This window comes from Loxodonta africana, chromosome 10 (assembly GCF_030014295.1).
Source record: "Loxodonta africana isolate mLoxAfr1 chromosome 10, mLoxAfr1.hap2, whole genome shotgun sequence".
In the NCBI taxonomy this organism is placed as follows: domain Eukaryota; kingdom Metazoa; phylum Chordata; class Mammalia; order Proboscidea; family Elephantidae; genus Loxodonta; species Loxodonta africana.
The window spans coordinates 87,324,547-87,352,037 of NC_087351.1; the positions used below are offsets into that span (position 1 = coordinate 87,324,547).

Consider the following 27,491-nt stretch of genomic DNA (forward strand, 5'->3'; position numbering starts at 1 on the left):
AAACACATGTGCCTTGACCAGGGTGGTCTATATCGCTGAATAAATCCAATTTCACAAGAGTTAGTCTAGCTTAGGCCTTATACATATTTTTCTGAAATTTAAAAGTCAAACTTTTACCTGCATCGAATGAATCATTTCTTTGGTGAAACGATAAGGATACAAGATGTTGTGAATTTTCACTGCTAAGCTCTCAGCCTGGGCACTGCTTACATCAACAGCAACCTAGAAAGACCCAGCACAAAGATCATTTAAATTTAAATTTGTTCTATCTGCAGAGCTGTCTTACCAAAGATTTCAAAGTGCTTTAAAAACATTCATCTTCATAGAACCTACTAAAGGTGGGCTGAATTCTGGGAACTTATAGAGATTCAGAAGGCTCCATGAATTATTACTCTTAAGTAACAATTTTTCTTTCTAAACAAAATTACTGGCAAAGACCAATATTAGTTCAGAACAACAATCTGTCTGTGCTCCATGTTCAAGTCCTGAGAGCCATTTTAATTGAAGAATCAGTAATTAAATGCTCATTTATTATACACCCTCATTACGACACAGCCAGTACATTCTGTGATCACACACACCCAGCCCAGTGAGCAGCTGCTGCCACAGCAGAAGAGTCGCTACTTTGCCTAATGCTAACAGTTTTTATTATTACCGCCCTGAATACTTTGCCACAGTTGGAAGTCAGGGCTCCTAAGAGTGGTTCACAAACTGATTATACACATTTAGTCCAAAATGCTGAATTCCCAAAATGCTGTGAATTTTGATGATTCCTCTCCACATTAAATATTTAATTTCCAAATAAAGTATTTGGAAACATGCCCAGCTTCCATCATAATTACAAATTAGTACAGTCATCCATGCCCATATTCAGCTTAAATGGAGTTCAAGTTTAAACGGGAGGCAAAGAAAAAGTGCTGCAGACCCACCTCTGGATAACGGGCAAATACTGGATTGTCCCATCCGGAGAACAAGGACTGAAGTGATCTGCTCCCCACAGCATCACCCACGGTATCTAGGGCAAAAGGGACTGGTAAAGTTGGCAGCAAGAGCCTCAGAGAAAAGGGCAAGTGGCGTCTCCTATTTGGTGTGGTGCAGCCTCAAAACCAAAGATCAGACAGACACATTGTCCCTATATTCCATAAATATTCAAGTGTTTGTTGTGTCTCTAATTCATCTTGATCTGTTGCTATTTAAAACTAGGGTTGATGACTGTATAATCTTCTGGCATTATAGCTCTTTCTCCAAACAGTTAATAAGAGATATTTTAGAATACAAGCCCAGAAGAGAATATGGCTCAAATTAGTAGTCTTGCTTCCTTTAGGTAAAAATATTCCTTATCTACTTTTGGAAATAAAGAAAATTAAAAATGGTAGATGTCTGTAGCCTTTTTGAAAGACAAGAGTTTTGTTTAGATGAAACTACTGCAATATGGGGTGCAACTTAATCTGCTTAAAAAAAAAGAGAGAGACATTTTCCCAATCACAAACCACCGCAGACTATGCATAATCACCCAGTATTGACCTCAAGTCTGGAAAAGTAATTTCTGACCTAAATGCATGCACTGAATTACTTAGTTGTGCTGTTACACAGGACCATGGGGAATTCCTGGTTCCAGTAAGGCACGGCTGGCACTGATAACGCTTATGAACACATGCCTGCTTTGCTTTCTGAGTGAGGTGGTACAGTGTGTACCGGGTGGTTTCAGCCAGGTCTGTTATTGCCCCTACCTCTGTTATTTGGTCTCATCACAGCCCTCTCTTCCCGAGCTCTAGGAAGGAAAGGAAGAACAAGGTCGCTTCGAAAAGGATGACACCTGTACTGAGACCCTAAATATAAAAAAGAAAAACCTGGAAATTTGAACTCCAAACACAAATTAACCATTAAAATATTAAATTATATAAAATCTATCTCTGCACAAATTGAATTAAGACAAACTATGAAACACTAGATGGAGAGTCACAAGTTCTTTAATGAAATTTTTCTGCTAACTTAGGAGTCTACATAGGTGCTCAGTCCCATCACCCATCTCTACAAGACAAAATGAGGATGTAGAGTAGGTCACAGTGGTCTCCATAGGGGGCAATTTTGGAGTTGTTGGAGGAGGACATTTGGCAATGTCTTGAGATATTTTTGGTGTCACAACTTGGGGTAAGGGTGCTACCAGCGTCTAGCATACAAAGGCAAGCGATGCTGTTAAACACCCTATACTGCACAGAACAGCCCCCACAACCAAGAATTATTCAGCCCAAAATGTCAGTAGGGGTGTGGTTGAGCAATCTTGTGCTAGACAGATAAACCCACTGCCGTTGAGGGTAGAACTGCCCCATAGGGCTTCCATGGCTGGTGGGTTTGAACCGCTGGCCTGTTTCGTTAGCACCCAAATGCTTAAACATTGCACCACCAGGACTCCTTCTGCTAGACACATGAACCAAAAAAATCCACTGCCATCGAGTCAATTCTGACTCACAGCGACCCTAGAGGAAAGGGTAGAACTGCCCCATAGGGTTTCTAAGACTGCAAATCTTTACAGAAGCAGACTGCCACATCTTTCTCTCTTGGAGTGGCTTGTGGATTTGAACCGCCAACCTTTCAGTTAGCACCCCAGCACTTTAATTAACCACTGTACCACCAGGGCTCCTATGCTAGATAGATACCAAAACCAAACCCACTGCTGTTGTGTCAATTCCAACTCATAGCAACCCTATAGGACAGAGTAGAACTGCCCCAGAGCGTTTCCAAAGAGCACCTGGTGGATTCGAATTGCCAACATTTTGGTTAGCAGCTGTAGCTCTTAACCACTATGCCACCACAGTTTCCAGACAGCGGTACTTAAATGTCATCCTTCACAATTTGGCCAAGTCTTCCCAAACCCCCAAGTTATACTATCTATCCAGTAATATGTCTCTGTTGTAACATGTCTCATTATGTTACATTTATGTTCAGAAAGCTGTATTCGCAGCAGACTGTCAACTCCTGGAAGCAAAGTCAGTCAATCAGCAATGTGGCAGCACCTTGCATGGCATGAACCCTTAGCAAGTGTTGAATGAAGAGATGAACTGATGAATGAATGAAAGATTCTCAGTTCAAATTTCAAAGTCTGGTAAAATCTGGCCCCAATCTATCCATCTCTCTGAAGGATGATCAGACTTGAGTTTTAGAAACAATGCTCAATTTGACAGTTTTTGAACAAGAGTAAAACAAGATTTTGTCCAAATCCTGGAGAGACACTAGTTCGGAATGATAAAATTAAGGTGAGAAGTAAAATAAGGTGTATCAATGATAATAGATAGGGTTGAGCTAAAGTTGTTTTGAGAAAACATTGCCAGGGCTTGGGGACCTGGCATTACTTCTTCAAATTACCTTTATAGATTCTCTTTTCTGTACAATAAAATTTACCTCTTAACAATTATTTTATGTAATGTTTTTATATATGGACGGTTCAACAATGTCCTAATGTCCTGCCTGACATCAGTCTTTTCCTGAAAAGTAATATCCCATGTGAATGGAGGGTGCTTAGGAGCCATCTCTTTAAGGAATTTGTTTCTGTACCAAAAATACTTTATTTTGCATTATGAAACAATGAGTTAATGTGATCTTCAAAAGTTCACTACAAGACTTGCTAATCCACAAAGTAGGCTGAAGTATTTTAAACATCTAGATTCACTTAACAGTAGCAGATGTTTATGTTGAGTGTGGCAGCCAAGATTTCCTCCTTTGTTTTAGCAACAACCATCACGCAGTTTAATGTAATGCAGTTATTTTTTTCGGGGGGCACCATACCAGAAGGAGTTGCGTTTCAGAAGGACGAGGTGCCAGCATCTTAGATTTACCTCTGAAAAGCATTTAGTACACAGCAGGACATAAAACTATTAAAAAGCACATGTGTCTTTAAAAAGCGACCTGAGAGTCTCAGGGGCAGTATTAAAAGAAAGGATTTTCTCCTATTTAATACTTTTTTTTTTTTAATACTTTGGCAAATCTGCTGCAAAAGACCTCTTTAAAGTGTTAAAAAGCAAAGATGTCACCTTGAAGACTAAGGTGTGCCTGACCCAACCCATGGTATTTTCAATCACATCATATGCATGCCAAAGCTGGACAAGAAGGAAGACATAAGTATAACCGATGCCTCTGAATTGTGGTGTTGACGAAGAATACTGAATATGCCATGGACTGCCAAAAGAACAAACAAGTCTGTCTTGGAAGAGGTAAAACCAGGATGCTCCTCAGAAGCAAGGATGGTAAGACTACGTCTCACATTCTTTGGACGTGTTGTCAGGAGAGATTAGTCCCTGGAGAAAGACATCATGCTTGGTAAAGTACAGGGTCAGTGAAAGGAGAGGAAGACCCTCAACGAGATGGACGGACACTGTGGCTTCAACAATGGGATCAAGTGTAACAATGATTGGGGGCATGGCGCAAGACAGGGCAGTGTTTCGTTCTGTTGTACGTGGGGTTGCTGTGAGTCAGAGCCGACTCGACGGCACCTAACAGCAACAGTTAATACTTTGAAAATTACTAGAGTCATTATTTTTTTCACAACGAAAAAATTGAAAAACATATTGAAAAGTAAAGGTCTTGTTTACCCTTAAATAACTCAGAGCCCCCTGCTAGAGACAGTAATCCTAAGGAGAAATTATAAATTGATTTGCAATTGTTGTTGTTAGGTGCCCTCAAGTCTGTTTTGACTCACAGTGACCCTATGCATAACAGATTCACACAATTTATGTTCTTTTGCAGCTTACAAATCTTTTCATACAGATGCACATTTAATGTTTAAGCTCCTGGTACAAAACCAAGATTACAGCCAGATGGAATTCAGCTTTACCATCTCCCAACATCTGGCTCTCAACACACTGCCAAAACAATGTCACTTTTAATATTGACTGAGACCTGAGAACAGAGTCCTAGTTCAGGCTCTAATGCAGCCTTGTGGTGTGATCTAAAATCCACCTTATCAGCTTCCTGAATAACAGCTACGTAGAAGCAGATCAAATGGATTAGCGTATGTGCGTAAACTACATTTGAAAAGTATAATTATGAAAGTACATATTTAACCTATATTCCAAACAAATTTATGGCCAAGTCCTACTTTCTGGGGGAAAAAAAAAGTTCACAACTATAGTCCTGTATTCAGCCATAGATTCTACTAGGAAAACCTAGGATGACTGCAGGGCCATTCTGTGCCTACCTGGGACCCACAAACAAAAACAACTTCCAGAAAAACACCACACTGCTACTGCAGGTGCCTTTAAAGGCAAATTCCTAGAAGAGTATATTTATGTGTTTGGGAGGGAGGCGGAAGAGGGCCAGGGAGGAACTGTGGCTCTTCCCAGCTATTAATAGTACCATTCATTAGAATTTGACTTCTCACCCTCTCTTACACATACAACACCCCCACACACATACACACATATACATACATTTACACCCTATATCAGTCTTTCACTGTCTTTCTAGATTTAAATAGTTTTAGACCTAGAGAGCCTTTATATGCCAGAAAATAGTGTTTTATAATTAACCTTCAAAATGTTCTATCTGCTGAGATCATCTCTTTGAACAATGATTATTTTACTTTTTGACCATTATTCCCATCCTCAAAAGCATTTCATGCCAGTGAACACTACATACTTACCATTCTCAAGAACGACATTCACAGCCACGGTTGTCAGATCTTTCGTACAAGCGGCCCGAGTGTCCTCAGCAGGAGCAATGAATGTGCTAAGTCCAGTTATTTTGTTGATGTAAACCATTCTTCCCAAGGCGACATCGAAATGCTGCTGCCAATCCACAGGACACGTGTTTGAGTCTTCATTTTCAGAACAAGCTCTTGCGTTAGATTCCTCACTCTGAAAACCAGTTTCATTTTGGTCGGCTGTGGAATCGGCTACGTGGCTCACCAACACTCCACTGGGAGAGTCAGTATTTCCTACCTGCGGTTCTGAAGGTATAGGATCACCTGAATCTTTACTGATAATTTGAGAATTATTAGAGGGCAATACCAAAGGAGTTTCCGGTATCACACAGTTCCCTGTTGTATTGTTGTCAGGTGTTTCTCTATCTTTATTGACGGAATTATCCTGTGCAACAGAGTCTGACATTGGGATGATGCTACTTTCTGGATTTTTTTGCTCATTTCTGAATAATTTGCAAGAATCTAGGGTTAATCTGTCTTTCCTGCTGGAATCTGATTGTGGAAGTTCGTTAAAATGACTCATAATCTCCATTGTTTGAGGCTCTCTTTCGGAACCCTTCATTCTGGACAATTTAGAGGCTAGTGACTTCTCAACATTCAAGGATTTTCTGTCAAGGTGAAATAACTCCTTTATAGGGCTTTCTCTCAAACAAGGTGTCTCTTGTTCCAAACAGCTTTCTTCCTTGGAGAATGGAAACTTCTCTGAGTAAAGGATGTGACTTACTGGTTCACAACTACCATTTGAATCATTACGTTTCAAAGAGATTTTACAAGTATCAGAGTTATCTAAGTGGTTTTTGTCTTCCAATGGAATGTCAGATTCAGCTTGAGGACTGAAATCAGTAGCGATTTCAAAATTATTATTTTCCTCCACTTCTGTATTCAGAGGATTTTTAACTTTCCCATATTGCCTCTTAAACTTCTCTAAGGATCCTAGCTGTGAATTCAAGCTTAGCTTCTTTTGGGCTACTGGTTGGGAGGAACCAATCAATTTATCTGTTTTCTTACTACCATTTAAAACATCTTTATACCAAGGAAAAGAAGAGGATGTATCAGGTAATAAGCAACTTGTACGTGATTTTGTACTATGTTCCTGAAAAACAGCAAGATTTTTGTAAGTTCCTACAGGTTTGTTCTCTAGTTTATAACTTATATTTGTTCTACAAAATACTTTGTTCGGCAGTTGAGCAGCTTCTTTACTTAAAGTGCTGGTTAAATCTTCGATGCCTGGAGTCTCAACTGAATGGCCTGTTCTATTTCCAAATGTTTCTCTGGCACTCACAGGACCAGGTCGAACACAATTTTTAAATGAATGTTCTGTTCCAGTTGATTTAGTTTGCTCATTTTGTACCACATGAGTTATAAAGCCAGTGGAACACAATTTAACTTGTCCATAACTAAAAATGTTTTTGCCTCCATAATTACTAGTCTCTTTTTTCCTTTTCTCTTCTTCTCCTCTCTGAGTACCATTTGCTCTCAAAAATATTGTCTCAAAGGGCAAAGGTTGGCATCCCATTTCAGTAGCATCTTTAACTCTCTCTGGTTGACTCTGAATTATATTATTTTTCAGGATGTTGGCAGCCATGCCATTAACAGTGGTACTTACTTTCTGTATTTCTAGATCTTTCTCACTATCCTCAAAGTGATGTGGTGCCTGAAAAGGGCTTGCAAACAACTCCGAACTGGTTCCACATGGGTCTTCTGGAGAGTTAAGTTTCGAGCAAGTTTTTTTTTGTTTCTCATTTTCTTCTGATTCTAATGCTTCAACTGTCTCCTGTTCTAAGAGCTCTGACTCTGAGCAAGAGTTCTCTCTCTTTTGTAAAGATGACTCCATAATTTTACTATTGGCTGAGCCACCTGGTTTACAGCTGGGCAAAAACGAATCATTTGTCTTTTTTCTGATCACTTCTGAACCCCTAGAATTCTGTGTGTCTATGTCTTCCACAGTAGCTTTTCTCTTCACAGCTTTTGATTGCAAATTAAACATTTCATAGGAATCCACAATATTATTACACGCTTCCTGGAAACTGACCTGGTCACACTTCTCATCAGAGGACATATGCTTCTGAAGAGCAGTACCAAGTAAACTAAAATCATTATCTTCACTAAATTCCTTAATGTCCTCACCTGATAATTCCACAAATAATTTTTCTTGCTTTAAAAACGTTTTTACTCCTTCCTGAATGCAAACCAAGAGAGTATCCCAGTTCTGAAACTCAATCAGAGTTTTTGCTGGCTCCATGCATACATCATACTCAGAGAACTGGCACTGCACGTTCATTATATATATCCCATGGAGTTCTGGGTTAGACCGATGCCGAGGACATGAATTCATTTGCCTACTGGCAGAGCCATTCTTTGGCTTGCATATAATACTTTCTTTCCTTAATAAAAAGTCAATGAGTTTATGCAATTTTGTCCTTAAAACTAGTCTTTTGTTCACAAACAAAAACTGCATATTCTTATTGTAATGTGCTTCAGAGCTGATATATCCACTGAGCTCAAACTCCCTGTACTTAAATTTTATTTCTCTTAACTTTTGGGACCTACCCAGTCCATAAATTTGACAAAATCGGGAACATATGTCTTTGGTTTTAGGGAGCTGAAGAACCATGGAACCAGAAACATCATTTCTCAAGGAGAAAGATATGGAAGGATGCATGAGTGAGAGAGCTTCTATCCTCTGCCTAACCTTCTCAAACTCCAGTCTAGGATCCATGCATTTTCTCCTTACAGGTAACTGGTAAAATAGGTTATATACTGTTACTGTTGTCCCGACACTTGGTCTAGTCAAATCAGCTTCACAAGCTTCCAGGGCTTTCCCACTCTGAAACAGTTTCACAAAAGTTTTCATTGTCCTGTTTTTCTTGGATGAAATTTCCACAGCACTGGCCATGTCAGCTATACTTGCCAAGGCCTCCCCTCGGAAACCATAAAACCTTGGGTTTTCCAAGTCCTGTACAGAGTTGCATTTACTAGTAAAATAACGATTTCCCACCTTGTCTACATCATCACTCCCCATCCCAAATCCATTGTCTATCACTTGAACTTGGAAGGTTTCCATATTCACCCTGACAGCCACACATTTTGCTTCAGCATCAATACTGTTGAGGGTAAGCTCCTCAACACATTGGCCTAAGGAGTTTATGGCCAAACCAGAACGCAATTTGGCTTGTACTTCATCGGATAAGCACTTGATCATGGCAGGTAGAAATATGGTGAGAATGCCAGATGGTGGTTTCCTTTTCTGCTGGAAATAATTACCTATGGGAAAAAAAACACACACAATCAAAGCCTCAGAGTTATACAGCATTGCCCACTTTTCTCCAGCATATAAAGGAATATCCTTTGAGGTACATTAAGTCTCTTTTACTAAAACAAATTGTAAAGCAAACAAGCAAAATATTATTTAGTTCTGATCTCTAGGCAGATCACACGGCTCATGCTTGGTGCAAAGGATTCAACCTCCAAAGCAGCACTCATAATTTCTTAATTTTCACTGCTCCTTTCTAAGTCCCACATGCCCTAAAGTGAAGTCATAATCACATTTGAAGTTGACCCATAAAGACAATATTCGAAATTCTAACCACTTCACCAAAAACAGATGCCTAAATTCAGCTAAGAAACATTAGCTTGAAATTATTTATGAAAAAAATTTTCTAAGCTAGTTTCATAACATTTATACAATAACCATGACTTGTGGAAAATGCGTAAAACGGACTGTTAGGCATTGTAAGGAAGGTGGAGAAACAGTACAAAATAAATCAAATTGTTGTATCCAAGAGAGATGGATATTAAGAGATTATTACTATTACTGCTTAAATGTAGTTGCCTCAGGGAAAAGAGCTAGGAATGGAAAGGAATGAGGTAGAAATTTTGTTTCATTATAAGCCTTTCTGAACCATTTGATTTTTAAATCTTGTACCCGTAGTACTTTGGCAAAACGTTTTGAGAAGGTCATTTTAGGTCACATTAATAATAAATACTCTCTTGGTTTTTACAGATACTCCCAGGGCTACAAACTATCGCGGCAATAACAATGATGGAGAGACAGACTAATGCCAGTAAAGGTTCCCTCCCCTCTCCATAGAGAGGGCAGTATGGGCAGTACCTCTCGCAGGTGGGAGGACTGGTTTTTCAAACCCAGGAAAATCAGGGCTGTTAATTCCAGACCTTCTGATGATTTCTACAATAAAGAATATCGCAGCTGGCAACAAACGAGGGGTAGGCCTTTAGTAAGCTCCTGGGACAGGTGGGACGGTTCCCTCTCGGTCCAGGGATAAGAAGGCCCCCGGGAACCGGCGGGGCCAGTGGCCCCAGGGCAGAGGAGCAGCGCGCGCGGCCCCCGCCCCCGGCTCAGGCTCCAGCCGGTGCCAACCCCGCAACCCGCTGCCGGAAACACCGGTCCGCACTAACGTGGTCGCCGGCGCGCAAGGAAGGCTGCAGAGGCCTCCCGAGCCCCAGCTCATCTGGGTCTGTACAGCTGGCCCGCAGCGGTCACCACTGCCCTGTTGGTGTTATAAGGGCTCCCGGAACCACCCTGTCGTCGCGTGCTTTCCCCCCAGTCACCTCGAATCTCGCTTCACCAATCCCCAAAACCAACCGCCTCCGAAACCGGACGCGCGCAAATCGGCTCGCGAGACACGTGCACGCGCGAACCTACGAGCATGCGCTTCTGACGGGACTCGAGGAGAAACCCTTCCGGCGCGACACCCCAGTGCGCATGCGCACCAGGTGTTCCCAGGTTGCGAACACATCCATCCCAGGTCTCTTCACATTCGTGTTCCTCTCCCACTACACCCCGTGCCCCGTTCTTAACCCTTACCCCTTTTGGCATGGTGTGAAAGGCTGTTTGTCCTTTCACTTTTATGTTTTTCTTGTGTTTTCCTTTTCCTTACCTTTTTTTCTTCTTTGCGTATTTAACCAAAAACCAGCTGCCATGGAGTAGATTCTGACTCATGGCGACCCCATGTATGTCAGAGTAGAACGGTTCCGTTGAGTTTTCAATGTATCACCAGCCTTTCTTCCCAATGAACTCGAACCTTCAACCTCATGGTTAGCATCAAGTGTGTACTACCATTTAATCCAATTTATGTTTTACTTTTTTGCTTATTGTTTGTCTTCCCACAAGCTATATGAAGGTAGGGGTTTGTCTGTATGGTTTACTACTGTATCCCATGGCCGGGACCAGGGCCTGACACGTGGTAGGCACTCAATGAGTGGATGAGTGAATCTGGATCCTTCTGTCTTACAGAATTAGACCTAAGAAGCTGTATTGCTCAATTCTCTTCAATTGCCCATGAGGACACCAAGACTCCCTTCATTGACCTTTTTGGTATCTTCCCAATTCTACTGAAGCTTCTTTTCTAACTGAATGAGGGTAGAGCTTCAAGACAATGTGAGATAGGTATTTTTTGAATTGTTAACCAGGCCTCAGTTTTTGCTTTCTGTATCATTTTCATGAAAACTTCATTTTTGTAAAAAAATTGGGATTTATGACAAATTTAGCAAATCAGTAAACATCTGAGATATACTTGTTTAAATGACCGAACAAACCAAATCAGGAGACTTCTAGGCTGATGAGGCAAAATCATGATTATTGCTTTATTTAAATTCCTTACCTGGAGGAAAAGAATGACAGCAGAACCTTCAGAAAGCTAAAAGAAATGAGCCCAAAACATAATTTGAGTAGCTAACAAATTGAACTTGTGGCATCTGTTCTTACTAGAAATGAAATTGCCTGAAGAAAACTACATGGTGATCATTTATGGACATGATTCAGGGTAACTGCTTTCTCTTTCCTTCGGACACTTTCAGTTACCTCCAAATATTCTTCCCATAGATGTTTACTGAATAAACACCTCTTATTTCAAAAGAAAAGAGTTCACTGAAGAAAAATAAAGTGCCCTAAACAGAAGGCTCTAATGTGTTTTTATTGGTTAGAATTATGCATATGGTTGTAATCCATCATACATGTAATATCCAGTAGCATTCAAATATCTGATACTAAAATAACTTACTGACAAATTCTAATATTGAACACAGAATAGTTCTATTAACAATAAAAAACAAAACCACTGAGTTTATCTTGGAGAATTTAAATTAAGGCCATTATTTCACAATTTGGAAGTCTGAGTAATCCAACTTCAAGATGACTTTCTCATTGCTGAAGTTTGCTCTGTCGATGTGCGATTTGGGACTTCCTCTCATCTCAAGCCATTCCTGCATATGACGAACTTTGGAGGTTGGACCTTGCAACTGTCCTTGCACTGTGCCCCGGTCAGTGTTCTGGACCCAGCCTACCAATCCGAGCTTTTTACCCTCAGCCTAAGGGAAAGAAAGAGATCCAGTAAGATTGAAGAAAACAAAATGAGACTACAATCTGTTGCCTGAATCTTGGCCTACCATCAAGCCACTGAAACTAATATGATATTGTCCAGACAGAACAGTCAAAACAGACCAGCAAGGAGGATGTCATTGCTGATTTTAACATGAAGTGTTGGCCACCTGACTCCATTGCCTCCTTCTATCCTATGAGACCCAGGCACTAGAATTTTTCACTATGTAGTCAACTTAGTTAAATACTAAAGACTTAAGTCCAAAACAGATGCTTTCAAAATGATCCCCTAAGGCTGACTGCTGTTGGGATACTGGGCTGTATCTTGCTCATTCGTTTTCTCTTCTCCTAACCAAGAATCTATTGGGTGATTAAACAGAAACAGCATGAAGTTATCTATGATTCTTCTCTTCATCTTTAACCAAGATCACACCTAAACAAATCCAGATGAATAAGTATCCATCATATATTTAAAGATCATTAGAGAGAGCTTCACAATTTCCTGGCAACTCATGCAGTTGTTCTCACAGGAGAGAAACTGTTTAAGCTAATTTTTTATGTTGCATCCAATGCCCACTTTTATGCTCCTAGAGAAGGAAAGCAGCTAGTCATCAGCCTCTGAACCCCAACTTTCATCAGTCCACCTGACTATTAGCCATCTCTCAACTTTCTTCTCTTCCATCTAAATTATCACAGTTCCTTGAAAGTTAAATAAGACTTATGACGGCCATTGTCTTAGTCATCTAGTGCTGCTATCACAGAAATAACACAAGTGGATGGCTTTAACAAACAGAAATGTATTCTCTCACAGTCTAGGAGGCTAGAAGTCTCAATTCAGGGCGCCAGCACCAGGGCAAGGCTTTCTCTTTTTCTAGGGAAGGTCCTTGTCATCAATCTTCCCCTGGGTCTAGGAGTTTCTCTGCACAGGGAACCCGGGTCCAAAGAACATGCTCCACTCCTGGCTCTTCTTCCTTGGTGGTAATGAGGTCCCTCTCCTCTCTGCTCGCTTCTCTCTTTTATATCTCAAAAGAGATTGACTCAAAATACAACCTGATCCTGTAGATTGTGTCCTGCCTCATTAACATAACTGCCTCTAATCCTGCCTCATTAATATCATAGAGGTTAGGATTTAGAACACATAGGATAATTATGTCACATCACAAAATGGAGGCCAACCACATAATACTGGGAATCATGGCCTAGACAAGTTGACACACGTTTTGGGCGGATACAATTCAATCCATAAAAACCATCTAATAAAAAAAAAAAAATTTTTTTTTTTAATCATTTTAGTGGCTCTTCTAGTTGTTTCAATTTCTTTTGTTTAAGTCATTAAACTGTGGTAAGACTGTAAAAAATTCACACAAAATAACAATGCTTTAGAGGGGTAATTTTATTTTTGTATAAATACACGATTAGGATATTACAAAAGTTATTGTTAAAGTAATCTATCTAAATAGAAGGAGTTGGATTATAAAAGAAAATGGGAGTTTGAACAGAATGCATGTCCAAATGCCAGAGTGGTGACTTAGTAAATGTGGGAAATTGCTGGAGTTGGCCAAAGAAAATGTTATGTGCAGCAAAACCGTGTTTGATGAGGAACTGAAATACTTATCAAGTAAGTTATTTCAAAGCAGAGACATGTTTGCATAATGGACAATAGAGAACTGAGCCAAATAAATGCCAGTTTAAAGAATATAGAGGAAATTAAGGAATGAAAAAATAGGACATATCTACAGCATGCACTGCTAATGCCAAAACAAGATGGTATAAGAGAAGAATTCAGAGAATAGAATTTGAGGAAGACTCCACATCCAACTGACTTTGTACAACTGCATTCTTCTGCTTCAAATTAACCAAGAGAAGTAGGCTATTTCTAGTTCTGAGTTATCATAAATGGTTACTAGCTGTAAAAATGATTGTGCCAAGTTTTGACTATGAGGTTACAACAGTCAAATAAATCTTTTTATTGCAGTGTGATTTATCTGAACTCCTGAGGGTGAATAAAGCACTCCAAAAATTGATAGGTATTGAGAATGGGAATTTCCTACAGGTTTTATTTGTGCAACTGATTCAGTTCCTATTTTTCAAATGACAGCATAATGCTGCTGATTCATGTTCAGTTTTGAATATCTATCTAAACAAGTAAACAGTGTTTTCTTCCTGTGAAAATTCCTCAAAGCTAACTTTCCCTAATAAGCATATTTCTGCTTAGAAAATCATCTGACAAAATTTTAAGGACTATAATCATCAACTGTAGTTGCAACATAAAAAGAAAATTCCCTCAAATCAATAACCTAGCTTTCTACCTTAAGAAACCTGAAAAACAGTAAACTAAACCCAAAGCAAGTGGAAGGAAGGAAATAATAAAGATTAGAGTGGAAATTAATGAAATAAAAAAGCAATAGAGAAAATCAATGAACCCAAAAGTTGGTCCTTTGAAAAGATCAACAAAATTGACAAATCTTTGGCTAGACTAACAAGAAAAAAAGAAGACTCAAATTACTAAAATCAGAAATGAAAGGGGACATTACTACTGACCTTAGAGAAATAAAGGATTAGAAGAGAACACTATGAACCGTTAAAGATAATTCAAAAACAGCATGGAACCAGGGATATCATTGCTGATGTCAGATGGATCTTGTCTGAAAGCAGAGAATACCAGAAAGATGTTTACCTGTCTTTTATTGACTACGCAAAGGCATTTGGTGTGTGGATCATAACAAATTGTGGATAACATTTTGAAGCATAGTAATTCCAGAATACTTAATTGTGCTAACATAGAACCTGTACATAGATCAAGAGGCAGTTGTTGGAACAGAACAAGGGGATACTGTGTGGTTTAAAATAGGAAAAAGTGTATGCCAGGGTTGTATGCTTTCATCATACTTATTCAATCTGTATGCTGAGCAAATATTCTGAGAAGCTGGACTATGTGAAGAAGGATGCAGCATCAGGTTTGGAGGAAGGCTCATTAACAACCTGTGATATACGGATGACACAACCTTCCTTGCTGAAAGCGAAGAGGACTTGAAGCACTTACTGATGAAGATCAAAGACTACAGCCTTCAGTATGCATTGCAGCTCAACATAAAGAAAATGAAAAGCCTCACAACTGGACCAATAAGCAATATCATGATAAATGGAGAAAATGTTGCCGTTGTTAATGATTTCATTTTACTTGAATCAATAATCAACACCCACGGAAGCAGCAGTCAAGAAATCAAACGATGCATTGCATTGGGCAAATCTGCTGCAAAAGACCTCTTTAAAGTGTTAAAAAGCAAGATGCCACTTTGATGACTAATGTGCGCCTGACCCAACCAAAACTAAACCCACTGCCATCGAGTCAATTCCAACTCCTAGCAACCCTATAGTACAGATTAGAACCGCCCCATGAGGTTTTCAAGGCTGTAATCTTTATGGAAGCAGACTGCCATATCTTTCTCCAGAGGAGCTGCTGGTGGGTTTGAACTGCCATATTCCAGTTAAAAACTGAATGCTTTAACCACTGCGCCACCAGGGCTTCATTGCGCCTGACCCAAGCCATGGCATTTTCAGGGCCTAATATGCATGTGAAGTCTGGAAAATGAAAAAGGAAGACCGAAGAAAAATTAACACATTTTAATTATGGTGTTGGCGAAGAATATTGGTTACACCAAGGACTGCCAGAAGAATGAACAAATCTGTCTTGGAAGTAGTACAGCCAGAATGCCCCTTAGAAGTGAGGATGGCAAGACTTCGTCTCCCTTACTGTGGACACTTTATCTAGAGGAACCAATCCCTAGAGAAGTACATCATGCTTGGTAGCCCAGCCCAGTGCCCAGTGCCCTCAAGAGAGAGTAAGTGAAAAAGAGGAAGAACCTCAATGAGATGGACTGACACAGTGGCTGCAACAATGGGCTCAAATATACCTACTATTGTGAGGATAGCACAGGACCAGACAATGTTTCGTTCCATGATGCATGGAGTTGTGATGAGTTGGAACCGACTTAACGGGACCTAACAACACAAACAGTTGAAAGACAAATAACTCAGATGAAAAGGATAGATTCCTAGAAAGATACAGAGTACTGAAACTGAGCCAAGAAGAAAGAGAAAATCTGAATAAACTTGTTATAACAAGTAAAGGGATTGAATCAGTAAAACAAAACAAGGCAAAACAAAAGCCTTCCCACAAAAAGATAAACCCACAACCAGACTGCTTCAAAAGTTGAATTCTACCAAACATTTGAAGAAGTACCTTTCATCAATCTCTCATAAACTCTTCCAAAACACTGAAGAGGAGGGAATACTTCCCAACTCATTCTATGAGGCCAGTATTACCCTCATACCCAAACCAAACAAAAACATCAATAGAATACTACAGTCCAATCTCTGTTAAGAATATAGATGCAAAAATCTTCAACAAAATACCAGCAAAGTGAATCCAACAGTGTACTGAAAGTATTATACACAATGATAAATGGAATTTATGCCAGGATTGCTAAGGGTGGTTCAACATACAAAAATTAATCAATATACCATATTAATAAACAAAACAAATCCATATGATCATCTCAACATATGCAGAAAAAAAAAATTTGACAAAATCCAACACACTTTTATCATAAAAAACACTCAACAAACTAGGAATAGAAGGGTACATCCTCAACCTGGTAAAGGACACTTAAGAAAAACCCACAGCTAACATCGTACTTAATGGTGAAAGACTGAAACCTTCCCCTCTAAGATCAGGAACAAAAAAAGGAGGTCTGCTCTCTCCATTTCTATTCAATATTTGTTATGGATTGACTTGTGTCTTCCCAAAATGTGTATCAATTTGGCTAGGCCATGATTTCCCGTACTGTGTGACTGTCCACCATTTTGTCATCTGATGTGATTTTCCTATATGTTATAAATCTTACCTCTATGATGTTAATGAAGTGGGATTAGTGGCAGTTATGTTAATGAGGCAGGGCTCAATCTATAAGATTAGGTTGTGTCTTAAGTCAATCTTTTTTGAGATATAAAAGAGAGAAGCAAGAACAGAGACCTGGGGACCTCATAACACCAAGAAAGCAGTGCTGGGAGTAGATCGCATTCTTTGGACCCAGTATTCCTGCACAGAGAAGTTCCTAGAACAGGGGAAGACTGATGACAAGGACCTTCCGCCAGAGCCGACAGAGAGAGAAAGTCTTCACCTGGAGCTGGCACCCTAAACTCAGTCTTCTAGCCTACTAGACTGTGAAATAATAAACTTTTGTTTGTTAAAGCCATCCACTTGTGGTATTTCTGTTATAGAAGCACTAGATAAACAAGACAGTATTATACTGGAAGTTCTACCCAGGGCAAAGAAAAGGAAATAAAAGGCATTCAGACGGCAAAGGAAGAAGTAAAACTATCTCTATTCACAGATGACATAATCTTGTATAAGAAAAACCTGAGGAATCCACAAATAAAAAACTATTAGAGCTAATAAACAACTTCAGCAAGGTTTCAGGATAGAAGACCAATAGACAAAAATCAATTGTATTTCTGTAAACTCGCAATGAACAATCCGAAATGAAATCAAGACAATTCCATTCTCCATAGCATGAAAATTAATAAAATACTTAGTAATAAATTTAACAAAAGAAGTACAAGACTTAAATGTACTGATAACTACAAAACACCACTGAAAGAAATTAAAGAAGACATAAACAAATTGAAAGACTTTCTGTGTTCCTGAAATGGAAGACTTAATATTGTTAAAATGACAATATTCCTCAAATTGATCTACGGATTCAATGCAATCTCTATCAAAATACCAGTTGTAGTTTTTGCAGAAATTGACAAAATGATCTAAAACTCACAAGGAAATGCAAGGGCCCAGAAGGCCCAAAATAATTTTGAAAAAGAACAATGTTGGAGGACACATAATTCCTGAGTTCAAAACTTACTACAAAGCTACAATAATCAAGACAGTATGGTACTGGCATATGGATAGACATATAGGTCAGTGATTCAGAACACAGAAATAAACCTTTACAATTACGGTTAATTGATTTTTGATGAGAAAAACAACAACAACAAAAAACTTGTTGCCATTGAGTTGATTCCGACTCATGGTGACCCTATAGGACAGGGTAGAACTGCCCCATCCGGTTTCCAAGGAGCAGCTGGTGGATTCCTACTGCGAACCTTTTGGTTAGCCACCAAGCTCTTAACCACTATGGCATCAGGGCTCCATTTTTTTGACAAGGGTGCCATGATAATCCAATGGAAGAAATAATAGTCTTTTCAACAAATGATGCTGGGACAACAGGACATCGAGCATTGTCTACACAAAAGCTTGTGCGTGCAAAAGAATGAAGTTGATGTCCTTCCTCACATCATATAAAAAATTAACTCACACTGGATGAAATACGAAAATATAAAGAGCTAAAACTATAAAAATCTTAGAAGAAAAACAGGCAAGAACTTTCACAACTTCAGATTAAGTGAAAGTTTCCTAGATATAACACTAACCACACCAACAACAAAAGAAATAGATAAATTGGACTTCATCAAAATTAACACTTTTTTTTGTGCTTCACAGGATATACAACAGGAGAAACTATTTGCAAATCATAGATCAGGGACTAGTAAAGAATTCTTACAACTCAACAATAAAAAGAAAACTCAGTTTAAAAACAAGGAAAGAATTTGAGTTAACATTTCTTCAAAGAAGATACACAAATGGCCAATAGGTACATGAAAAAAAATGTTTAACATCATTAGTCATTAGTGAAATGCAAATCAAAACTACATTGTTGTTTTTGTTGTTGTTAGGTGCTTTGCATCAGTTCAGACTCATAGCGACCCTATGTACAACAAAAAGAAACACTGCCTGGTCCTGTGCCATCCTCATGATCATTGCTACACTTGAGCCCATTGTTGCAGCCACTGTGTCAATCCATCTCGTTGAGGGTCTTCCTCTTTTTCACTGACCCTCCACTTTACCAAGCATGACGTCCTTCTTCAGGGACTAGTCCCTCCTGATAACATGTTCACAATACGTGAGATGAAGTCTTGTCATTCTTCCTCCTAAGGAGCATTCTGGCTGTACTTCTTCTAAGACAGATTTGTTTGTTCTTCTGGCATTCCATGGTATATTCGATATTTTTCACTAACACCACAACTCAAAGGCTTCAATTCTTCTTTGGTCTTCCTTATTTAAATTTACCAGCTGTACCTTGGAAAAAAAAAAATTTTTTTTTTTTTTTTTTTTTTTTTTTACCTTGGAAACCCTATGGGGCAGTTGTACTTTGTCCTATAAGGTCACTATGAACCAATTCGACAGCAATGGGTTGGAAGGTTTAAGCTTTGTCTGAAAAGTGGGTTTCAGGAGTGTTTTCAGTTCTAAGTTAGCAGAGTGTCTAGGGACCATAGTCTTCAAGGTTCCTCTAGTCTCTGTCAGACCAGTAAGTCTGGTCTTTTTTTTGCAAATTTGAATTCTGTTCTACATTTTTCTCCCATTCTGTCTGGGACTCTGTTGTGATCCCTGTCAGAGTAGTCAGTGGTGGTAGCTGGGTACCATCTAGTTCTTCTGGGCTCAGGGTGGTGGAGTCTCTGGTTCATATAGTCCTTTAGGCCTTTTGGCTAATATATTCCTTGAGTCTTTGATTTTCCTCATTCTCCTTTGCTCCGAATGAGATGGAACCAATAGATGTATCTCAGATGATCGCTCACAAGCTTTTAAGACTGCGTCTGGTATGCATGCAAAAGCTGGCCAATGAATAAAGAAGACCAAAGAAGAACTGATGCCTTTCAATTATGGTGTTGGTGAAGGACAGTGAATATACCATGGACTTCCAGAAGAACGAACAAATCTGTCTTGGAAGAAGTACAACCAGAATGCTCCTTAGAAGCAAAGATGGCAAGACTTCATCTCACATGCTTTGGACATGTTATCAGGAGAGACCAGTCCCTGGAGAAGGACATCATGTTTCGTAAAATAGAAGGTCATCAGAAAAGAGGAAGACCCTCAACGAGATGGATTGACACAGTGGCTGCAACGATGGGCTTAAGCATAACGATTATGAGGATGGCACAGGACCAGGCAGTGTTTCGTTCTGTTGTACACAGGGTTGCTATGAGTTAGAACTGAACTCAACGGCACCTAACAACATAACAACAGAGGAAGAGGAGATATATACCACCATCTGGTCCTTTTCCCTCAACAAATTTGATTAATCTTTGAAGCTGTCACCTCCATTTACTAAATCACTGGAACTTATCCATATAACTGCTAGCACAGCTAACTGCAACACAGCTTTTGCTATGACTTTCAATAATTCTTTTAACAAGTGCTTCATCAATGAGTATAAAATAGGAGGAAATGATTTGCGAGTAACTGGAAAAAGAGGTATTGATATTTAACATTCATTTTTCAAAGATTCAGATTTGAGTTTTAGGTACCACAATGCCACAGATCTGACACTTGGAAAATTCTGTAGTCCTACCTCATTATCTTTGGGGTTGGAGATATTCTAACAACAATTGTTGTTAGGTGTCTCTGAGTCAGTTCCAACTCATAGTGACCCTATGTACAACAGAAAGAAACACTGCCTGGTCCAGCACCATCCTCATGATTGTTGCTATGTTTGAGCCCATTGTTGCAGCCACTGTGTCAATCCATCTCACTGAGGGTCTTCCCCTTTTTTGCTGACTTTCTACTTTACCAAGCATGATGTCCTTCTCCAGGGACTGGTCCCTCCTGATAACATGTCCAAAGTACATGATATGAAGTCTCACCACCCTCGCTCCTAAGGAAAATTCTGGTTGTACTTCTTCCGAGGCAGATTTGTTCATTCTTGTGGTATTCCATGGTATATTCAATATTCTTCACCAACACCATAATTCAAGTGCATCAATTCTTCTTTGGTCTTCCTTATTCACTGTCCAGCTTTCATATGCATATAAGGTGACTGAAAATACTATGGCTTGGATCAGGCACACCTTCGTCCTCAAGGTGACATCTTTGCTTTTTAACACTTTAAAGAAGTCTTTTGCAGCAGATTTGCCCAATGCAATATACCATTTGATTTCCTGATTGCTGCTTCCATGGGTGTTGATTGTGGATCCAAGTAAAATGAAATCCTTGACAACGTCAATATTTTCTCTGCTTATCATGATATTGCTTGATCTTTGGGGTTAGAGATACTCTAGAAGGGCACTAGCCCAATACTCCCCTACAAAAGGCAGAAGCGAAATTGAGGTTGCATTTGTGTGTGCATACTGAGGAAAGATTAGTGACAGTAAACCAAAACCCAAACCCATTGCTGTTGAGTCGATTCTGACTCATAATGACCCTGTAGGACAGAGGACTGCCCCATAGGGTTTCCAAGGATTGGCTGGTGGATTCAAACTGCTGATCTTTTGGTTAGCAGCCGCAGCTCTTAACCGCTGCACCACCAGAACTCTGGAAAAGCAGAGGTAGATTCTGCCAATTGTTTGTTCCTCCCCTACACTAGTCCCTATTACTCCAATTAGCATGGCCAGACTCCATGTTCAGTGTTACCATTACCTATCCTGGAGTGGATAAAGTATTTTTAATTAGAAAAGCTTCAGCTGGGAAAGGTAATTGTCCTTTCAAAGTCAAAATGAGTACAAAGGAATTAAGTGGCAGATATAGGGAAAGGTTGAAGAAATGAGAAAAAAGGGGTCTGAAGAAAATTCAGTAGCTATAAAGGAGCAATTCCATAAATTACATAAATGTCATCAGTTCATCTAACTGCTGTGTATTCCATCGATGTTAACATTCCCACAAGGAAATACAATTAGGGAACTAGGGAAGCCGTCTATTCCCCTTCAGAAGAGAAAGGCACATGTGTGTCTCAGGATTTGGGTACCACTCTTAGAAAAAGAACAACAATAATAGCTGTAGAAACTTCCTTTTACGTTATGTTTTACCGATTGCAAAGTATTTTCCTACCCACTGCTCTACAATCTCTATTCCATGAAGCTTCTTCCGTTCACATTTGCCAGAAATATGTCTCTTGTTCCCATGTTCATGACCTGGTATGTCCCCAAAGCCTGTAGGCCACGTACCTGTGTGTACTTGCGGAAAAACACCCCTTGCACCTTCCCAAAAATTTCATAATCCACTGATATCAGGGTGTCGCCTTCTGCCATGTTAAAACCTGTCAGAGACCAGGAAAGCAGAAAAGTAAATGGCTATTCAGGGCCCCTAGTCCAGAGGCTGAAAGGGCCACACCCACACTTCTCCATCCTAAACCACTGCGACCTCTCTCCGACCTTAAGGTCCCCGAAATTCAAAGAGTATACGTGTATATACGCGTGTTTGAAGTAACAGCCACCTGGACGTGAGAGCTTCGGGGTCGCAACTGCCCACAGAGGCCTCTTTTGGGACAATTACCTGTTTACCCCTCCTTATACCCATTCGGATCCCGCTCGCTACCATTTCTGCCCCTTCCCACCGGCCCGGCTTCCACGCGACTGTCAGAATCTCCCTCTGCTAATTGCAAGTGAATCGAGGGGCACTCCCCGGGATCCCGTCCAGGGCTCACCCTCGTCGTCTTTCCCAACGGCCGCCAGGACCCGCCGGGCGACCACCACGCCAACGTCTCCCACAGCTGCGCCCGGAAGCTCAGGGTGCCGCTCTTCCTTTGCTGCGTCTCATGCCCATCACCTCCGCTCAGCCAATCAGAGATGGCGCACTCGGCCCAGAGCCCGCCCAAAGGGTGGGACTTCAGGCCAAGGTCCCCTGGATGCTGAGGGAGGCCGGGGTTGGGGATCTGTCCAAGGTGTCCGCGCGGACGCCGCAGACGATGCCTTCACCCCACGTGTAGTCTGTCTCCCCCACCTCAGCCGCTAAGTGTACCCCTTTCTTCGTTTGCCAATGAAGAGAAATACATACAGGAAGGAGCACTTAGGATACATTCAATCATTCAATAAGTATTTATTGAGAGACTACTGTGTGCCAGGCACTGCTCTAGGTGCTTGACACACACAAGTGGACAAAACACACAGGATCCCTGCCCCGGAGGAGCTTAGATTCTAAAGGTTAAACATCACAAATAAATAGGATACATACAACCTACAACCTTTCTGCCCTGACTTTTTCTTCCACTCCTCCCCAAATTTGGGGCCATGCCTAGGTCTGGCAGGAGAGACAAATGTACAAAAAGTCCTCCCCGCAAAACAAACCAACCAATCCAAAACCGTTGCTGTCGAGTCCATTCCAACTCATACCGACCCTATAGGACAGAGGAGAACCGCCCCACAGTTTTCAAGGAGCAGCTGGTGCATTTGAACTGCCAACCTTTTGGTTAGCAGCTGAGCTCTTAACCACTAAGCCACCAGGGCTCCACAAGAGGTCCCATTTGGGGTTATTTCTTCTGTGTTCTGGAAGCTGCCCATCATAATCTAATTTACTAAGAAAATTTCAAATAACACTTATCTAAAAAAAGAAAGCACAATAACTTCATGGCTCCAGAATCACAGTTGAGTCAGACAATCTAAGGCAAATAATCAAATTGCATGAGTTTATTTTTGGAAAAGAGAATTGTCTAGGGAGGTTGTGGGTTAGGATGGTTAAAATTAGGGTCCAGTTGTAGGCATCTGAGTCCAGCTAGCCTTATGATTAATACTGTGTATAAAGGAAAGCTGGTATTTCTCGTTGCTATTTGGACTGCTTGTATACATTACCTCCCTTCATACCATAACCCTCCACATGTGAATATGCCAGGTTGGCTGGTTTGGTGAGACAGGCTTCCAATGGAGGCTCTGGTGAGTCATCACTCCACTAGCTTTCCAGTATAAGGAGCCCTGGTGGTGCTATAGTTAAGCCCTCAGCTGCTATCTGAAAGATTGGCAGTTCAAGCCCACCCATCAGGTGTGCAGGAGAAAGACCTGACAATCTGTGTCTGTAAAGATTACAGCCTAGAAAACTCTATGGGGTAGTTCTATTCTGTCGCACTGGTCACTACGAGTCAAAATTGACTTGATGGCATCTAACAACAACAGCTTTGTACTATAAAGTGAGAATCCAGATCCTAAAGAATCACAAAGCCTGAGTGCTGGAAGGGGCCTGGACAGGATGTTATGCTTGGCAATATTTGAAAACAATGCTAAGCAAAGTACCTGGCCGATGTTATTTCTTTTTCTAAAATTTGTTTTTTAAAATAAATTTTTTCTATAGAATTAAAAACTTACGTAGTATCTACAAGGTGCAGGACACTGGAGGATATACAAAGATGAATGATGCATAGTCTTTGCCTCCAAAGAGTTTTTAATTTAGTCTAAAGAACAAATATGCATGCAAATAATGACAATACAATGGACAACATGGTAATTCAATTCCACGAACACCCATTGAGAGTCATCATGAGCTTGTCTTGTGCTATAACAAGGACAGAAAATAGTATGCAAGCACAAAGGAGCAAAGAGATTAATTCTGACTGGAAAGCTTGAAACGGCTTCTAGGAGGAAGCAGCATTTTATCCAAAGTTACACAACCACAACCTGTAAGTGGTGGAGCTGGGATTTAGCCCGAGGCAGTCTGAGTCTGGAACCTATCTCTATAAATCATATGATCTACCACCTCCTAGTACTAGGAGCTGTGGTAAGATATTACCACTGAGGTGAGAGAGTGCAAGCAGATTACCACTAGAGGCTCTCAACCATAGCTGCTCAGTAGGACCTTTGGGGAAGTTTCTAAAAATACCAATGCCCAGGCCTCATTACCAGGTCCTGCTTTCCAGGTAGTCCCAAAGTGCAGCCAGGGGTGAGAACCACTGGACTAAACTCTGGTATTTATTAAGAGGAGGTAAGGCTGGAAAATCAGGTGGACCTATTCTGGGAGGTTGGAATGCCATGCTAATTACAACTTTATTCTACAGGTAAAGGAGCCTATGTGGAGAAAAATGATAGGATCCTGAGTATTTTGGATGATTATTCTGGCAACAGCATGAAGTATGAGTTGGGGACATTGCAGGGTGGTATTGTCCAGATGAGAAGTGAGGAAGAGCTCACTTAGGACATAAAAATGTAAAGGAGGATCATATATGAGAAACACTGCAGAGGTAAAGTCAACAAAGCCTCCCGATGAGTTAGAAGGAAGGGGTGACAAAGAGGGAGGAGTGGAAGATTACTGACGCTCTGAGCAGGACAGGAAATGGGAGAAGTACATTGGGAATGGGAAGATGATCATAAATTTGTTTTCTGTCATATTTAGTTCATGGTTTGTCTTAGTTTCTTAGTGCTGCTATAACAAAAATACCACCAGTGGGTGGTTTTAAAGACTGGAACTTTATTTTCTCACAGTTTAGGAGACTAGAAGTCCAAATTCAGGGCACCAGCTCTAGGGGAAGGCTGTCTCTCTGTCCACTCTGGGGGGAAGGTCCTTGTCTCTTTTCAGCTTCTGTTCCTCAGTTCCTTGGGGATCTTCATATGGGGTGACATCCATCTTTCCCAATTTGTGCTTCTTTGTTTCTATGTCTAAACTGCTCCTTTTATATCTCAGAAGTGATCAGCTTAAGACACACCCTACATTGATATGGCCTTATTAACAAAGAAAACCCTATTCCCAAGTAGGATTACATCACAGGCATAGGGATTAGGATTTATGACACATATTTGGTGGGGGGACACAATTCAATCTATAACAAGGTTCCTGAGAAGCATTCACTTGGAGATGCTAAACTGGCTGTTGGAAATTAAGTCTAGAACTAAGTAGATAGACTGAGGCCTAGAGCTGGATATCATCTAAACAGAGGTGAGAGCTGAAATCTCAACGTTTTGCTGAGATTATTAAAGAACAGACTATTAAGAAATAAGAGGGCTTTGGAGAAAACCTAAATTTAGGAGGCAGGTGGGATAAGACATAATGCCAGAAACCTAGAAGAAAATGGAGACAGGACATGGGAGAAGAAATTGAGAGGGCACAGAGGCAAGTAAGAAAAGTGTTTCAAAGGGATAAGTAATCAATAATATCAAATGAGTAGGTTGAAGAAATAGAAACTTTTGTCTTTGGTCATTGGAAGGCCGCTGGTTAAAGTGGAAAGGATGGAAGCCAGACCACAATGGACTGGACAATGAAGGAGAGATGTCAAAGCCGGTGCAGCAAAGATAGAGTTTTCTATTAAGGGGTCTTGTGGAGAAGAAGAGAAATAAATGGACCCTAACATGAGAAACGGCAGATCAAGAGAAATGAGGTTTGTTTAGCAGGGGGCGGTTAAGCGTATTTTTAAAGCCGAAGAAAAGGAGTATGTGGAGAGGTATAACTTGGGGTTAACACGAAGTTAAAGTAATGGAGTCAAGTCGTGGAAGGCCCTGGAAGGGATTAATTTAAGAGAACTCCTGAAAAGCGAGACCCTTCCTCGTCAGAAACAGAGGAAAGGAAGTCAGGATGGAGGAAGGCATGCTGGGAAATTCTGCCAGGGCGGAGGGAAGCAGTGGGAGACGACAGGCAGGAAGGGCCCACTCTTAATTAAGATGATTGGGACCGTGAGAAGTATAGAAAACGCCTGGAACTGCACATACGTTGGCAGTAAAGAGTCAACTAGTAATGAATACAAGGGATAAAAGGATTGCCCTGGAGGGCCCACCAAGGAATTTCTTTGTAACACGTGAAGGCTGTAATATGACATGCTGTAGTATTAACACTGACTGCTGCTGTCTACATCATTTTCCATGTGCAGGAATCTTTTGAGTAGTTACAAGAAAAAAGTCAGATGTCTGTTCCAAACAGCTTACACAAGTGAAGTGAAGTGTGAAGAAGACAAATAAACTCTCTTCTGATGTTAGCAATTTATACAGTATCGTTTACTGTTGAAACCAGGTTATAATGATTATTTTCAATCTGGCAGTTAACTTTGTTATCATTACATTTGGCTTAGTCATTTCTGGGTCCTAAGAAGACCAGGCCAGAGTGACCACGTGAAAAGAACACATCGTAAAATCAAAATAATTAAATTGGCCACAAAAACTCTTCTGAAAAGATACTGCGTAGCAAAACCTAGCCAAGTTGCTACAATTTGACTGCAAGCTCAAACCTATTGGCGAGGAAAAGCACGAGAGATAGTAATACAGCCATACCTGGGGCCTGTGCACAACAGCCGAGAGTGCTGAGAAAGACTATTAGAAGGCCTGCTCCAGCCAAGTGGGTGGACACCGGAATCTGGCAGCAGAATGACTCCAGGGCACATCTAGGGGCTACATCCTTTGCCAGAGAAGGGCACACCCCAGGGTCTGGGAACATCGTTCTCAGAAAAACTGCAAGTTCTTTTTTGACAGAGCCCCGGAAAAGCTTCTCCCGCCCCCACCCCCGCTCCCCAAGGAGTTGAAGATTTGGCAGAACACCGGGTCCAGTGACACAGGCTGAGCGCGCTGGCTGCCCTCGCCTCTCCCGGCCGCGCGGACTGCGCCTGCGCGCGCTTCCTTGGCGGCGTTCCCGGCGGGAGGCGGGGCTCCGAGCGCTCCACGCCCCTGTCG

General features: G+C 40.7%; 2 protein-coding genes across 5 annotated transcripts in view; both read right to left on the minus strand.

The window, feature by feature from the left end:
* The window catches only part of MLH3 (mutL homolog 3), a 42,986-nt gene extending 20,403 nt beyond the window's left edge, over window positions 1–22,583 (minus strand). The window contains exons 1-6 of one of the 4 annotated variants that reach the window (XM_023546369.2): window positions 22,565–22,583; window positions 22,086–22,177; window positions 5,636–8,959; window positions 1,731–1,829; window positions 930–1,015; window positions 118–222 (exon numbers count right to left, since the gene is read on the minus strand). In XM_023546369.2, coding sequence (XP_023402137.1) covers window positions 118–222; window positions 930–1,015; window positions 1,731–1,829; window positions 5,636–8,897 — 3,552 coding nt within the window. In that variant the 5' untranslated portion in view covers window positions 8,898–8,959; window positions 22,086–22,177; window positions 22,565–22,583. Of the gene's footprint in view, window positions 1–117; window positions 223–929; window positions 1,016–1,730; window positions 1,830–5,635; window positions 8,960–9,806; window positions 10,026–10,264; window positions 10,371–22,085; window positions 22,178–22,564 lie in introns of those variants that run through there. The other 3 variants (XM_003408776.4, XM_023546370.2, XM_010588752.3) reach the window with 3 other exon arrangements.
* Window positions 11,306–27,309, minus strand: ACYP1 (acylphosphatase 1). The gene is made up of 3 exons (XM_064292758.1): window positions 27,096–27,309; window positions 22,086–22,177; window positions 11,306–12,022 (listed from the first exon to the last, which is right to left on the minus strand). The coding sequence occupies exons 1-3, from the start codon at window positions 27,256–27,258 to the stop codon at window positions 11,807–11,809; spliced, it is 471 nt and encodes a 156-aa protein (XP_064148828.1). The 5' UTR covers window positions 27,259–27,309; the 3' UTR covers window positions 11,306–11,806.
* Window positions 27,310–27,491: the final 182 nt, after the last annotated feature.

What these genes read in the sequence shown, in the direction of transcription:
- ACYP1 (XM_064292758.1), bottom strand. Translation starts at nt 27,258, where the DNA reads ATGTTCCCAGACCCTGGGGTGTGCCCTTCTCTGGCAAAGGATGTAGCC. An exon ending in CTGTTGTGCACAGGCCCCAG is followed by an intron (nt 22,178 to 27,095) that starts GTATGGCTGTAT and finishes GGTCTCTGACAG; the next exon opens with GTTTTAACATGGCAGAAGGC. An exon ending in TTTTCCGCAAGTACACACAG is followed by an intron (nt 12,023 to 22,085) that starts GTACGTGGCCTA and finishes TCTTTCCCTTAG; the next exon opens with GCTGAGGGTAAAAAGCTCGG.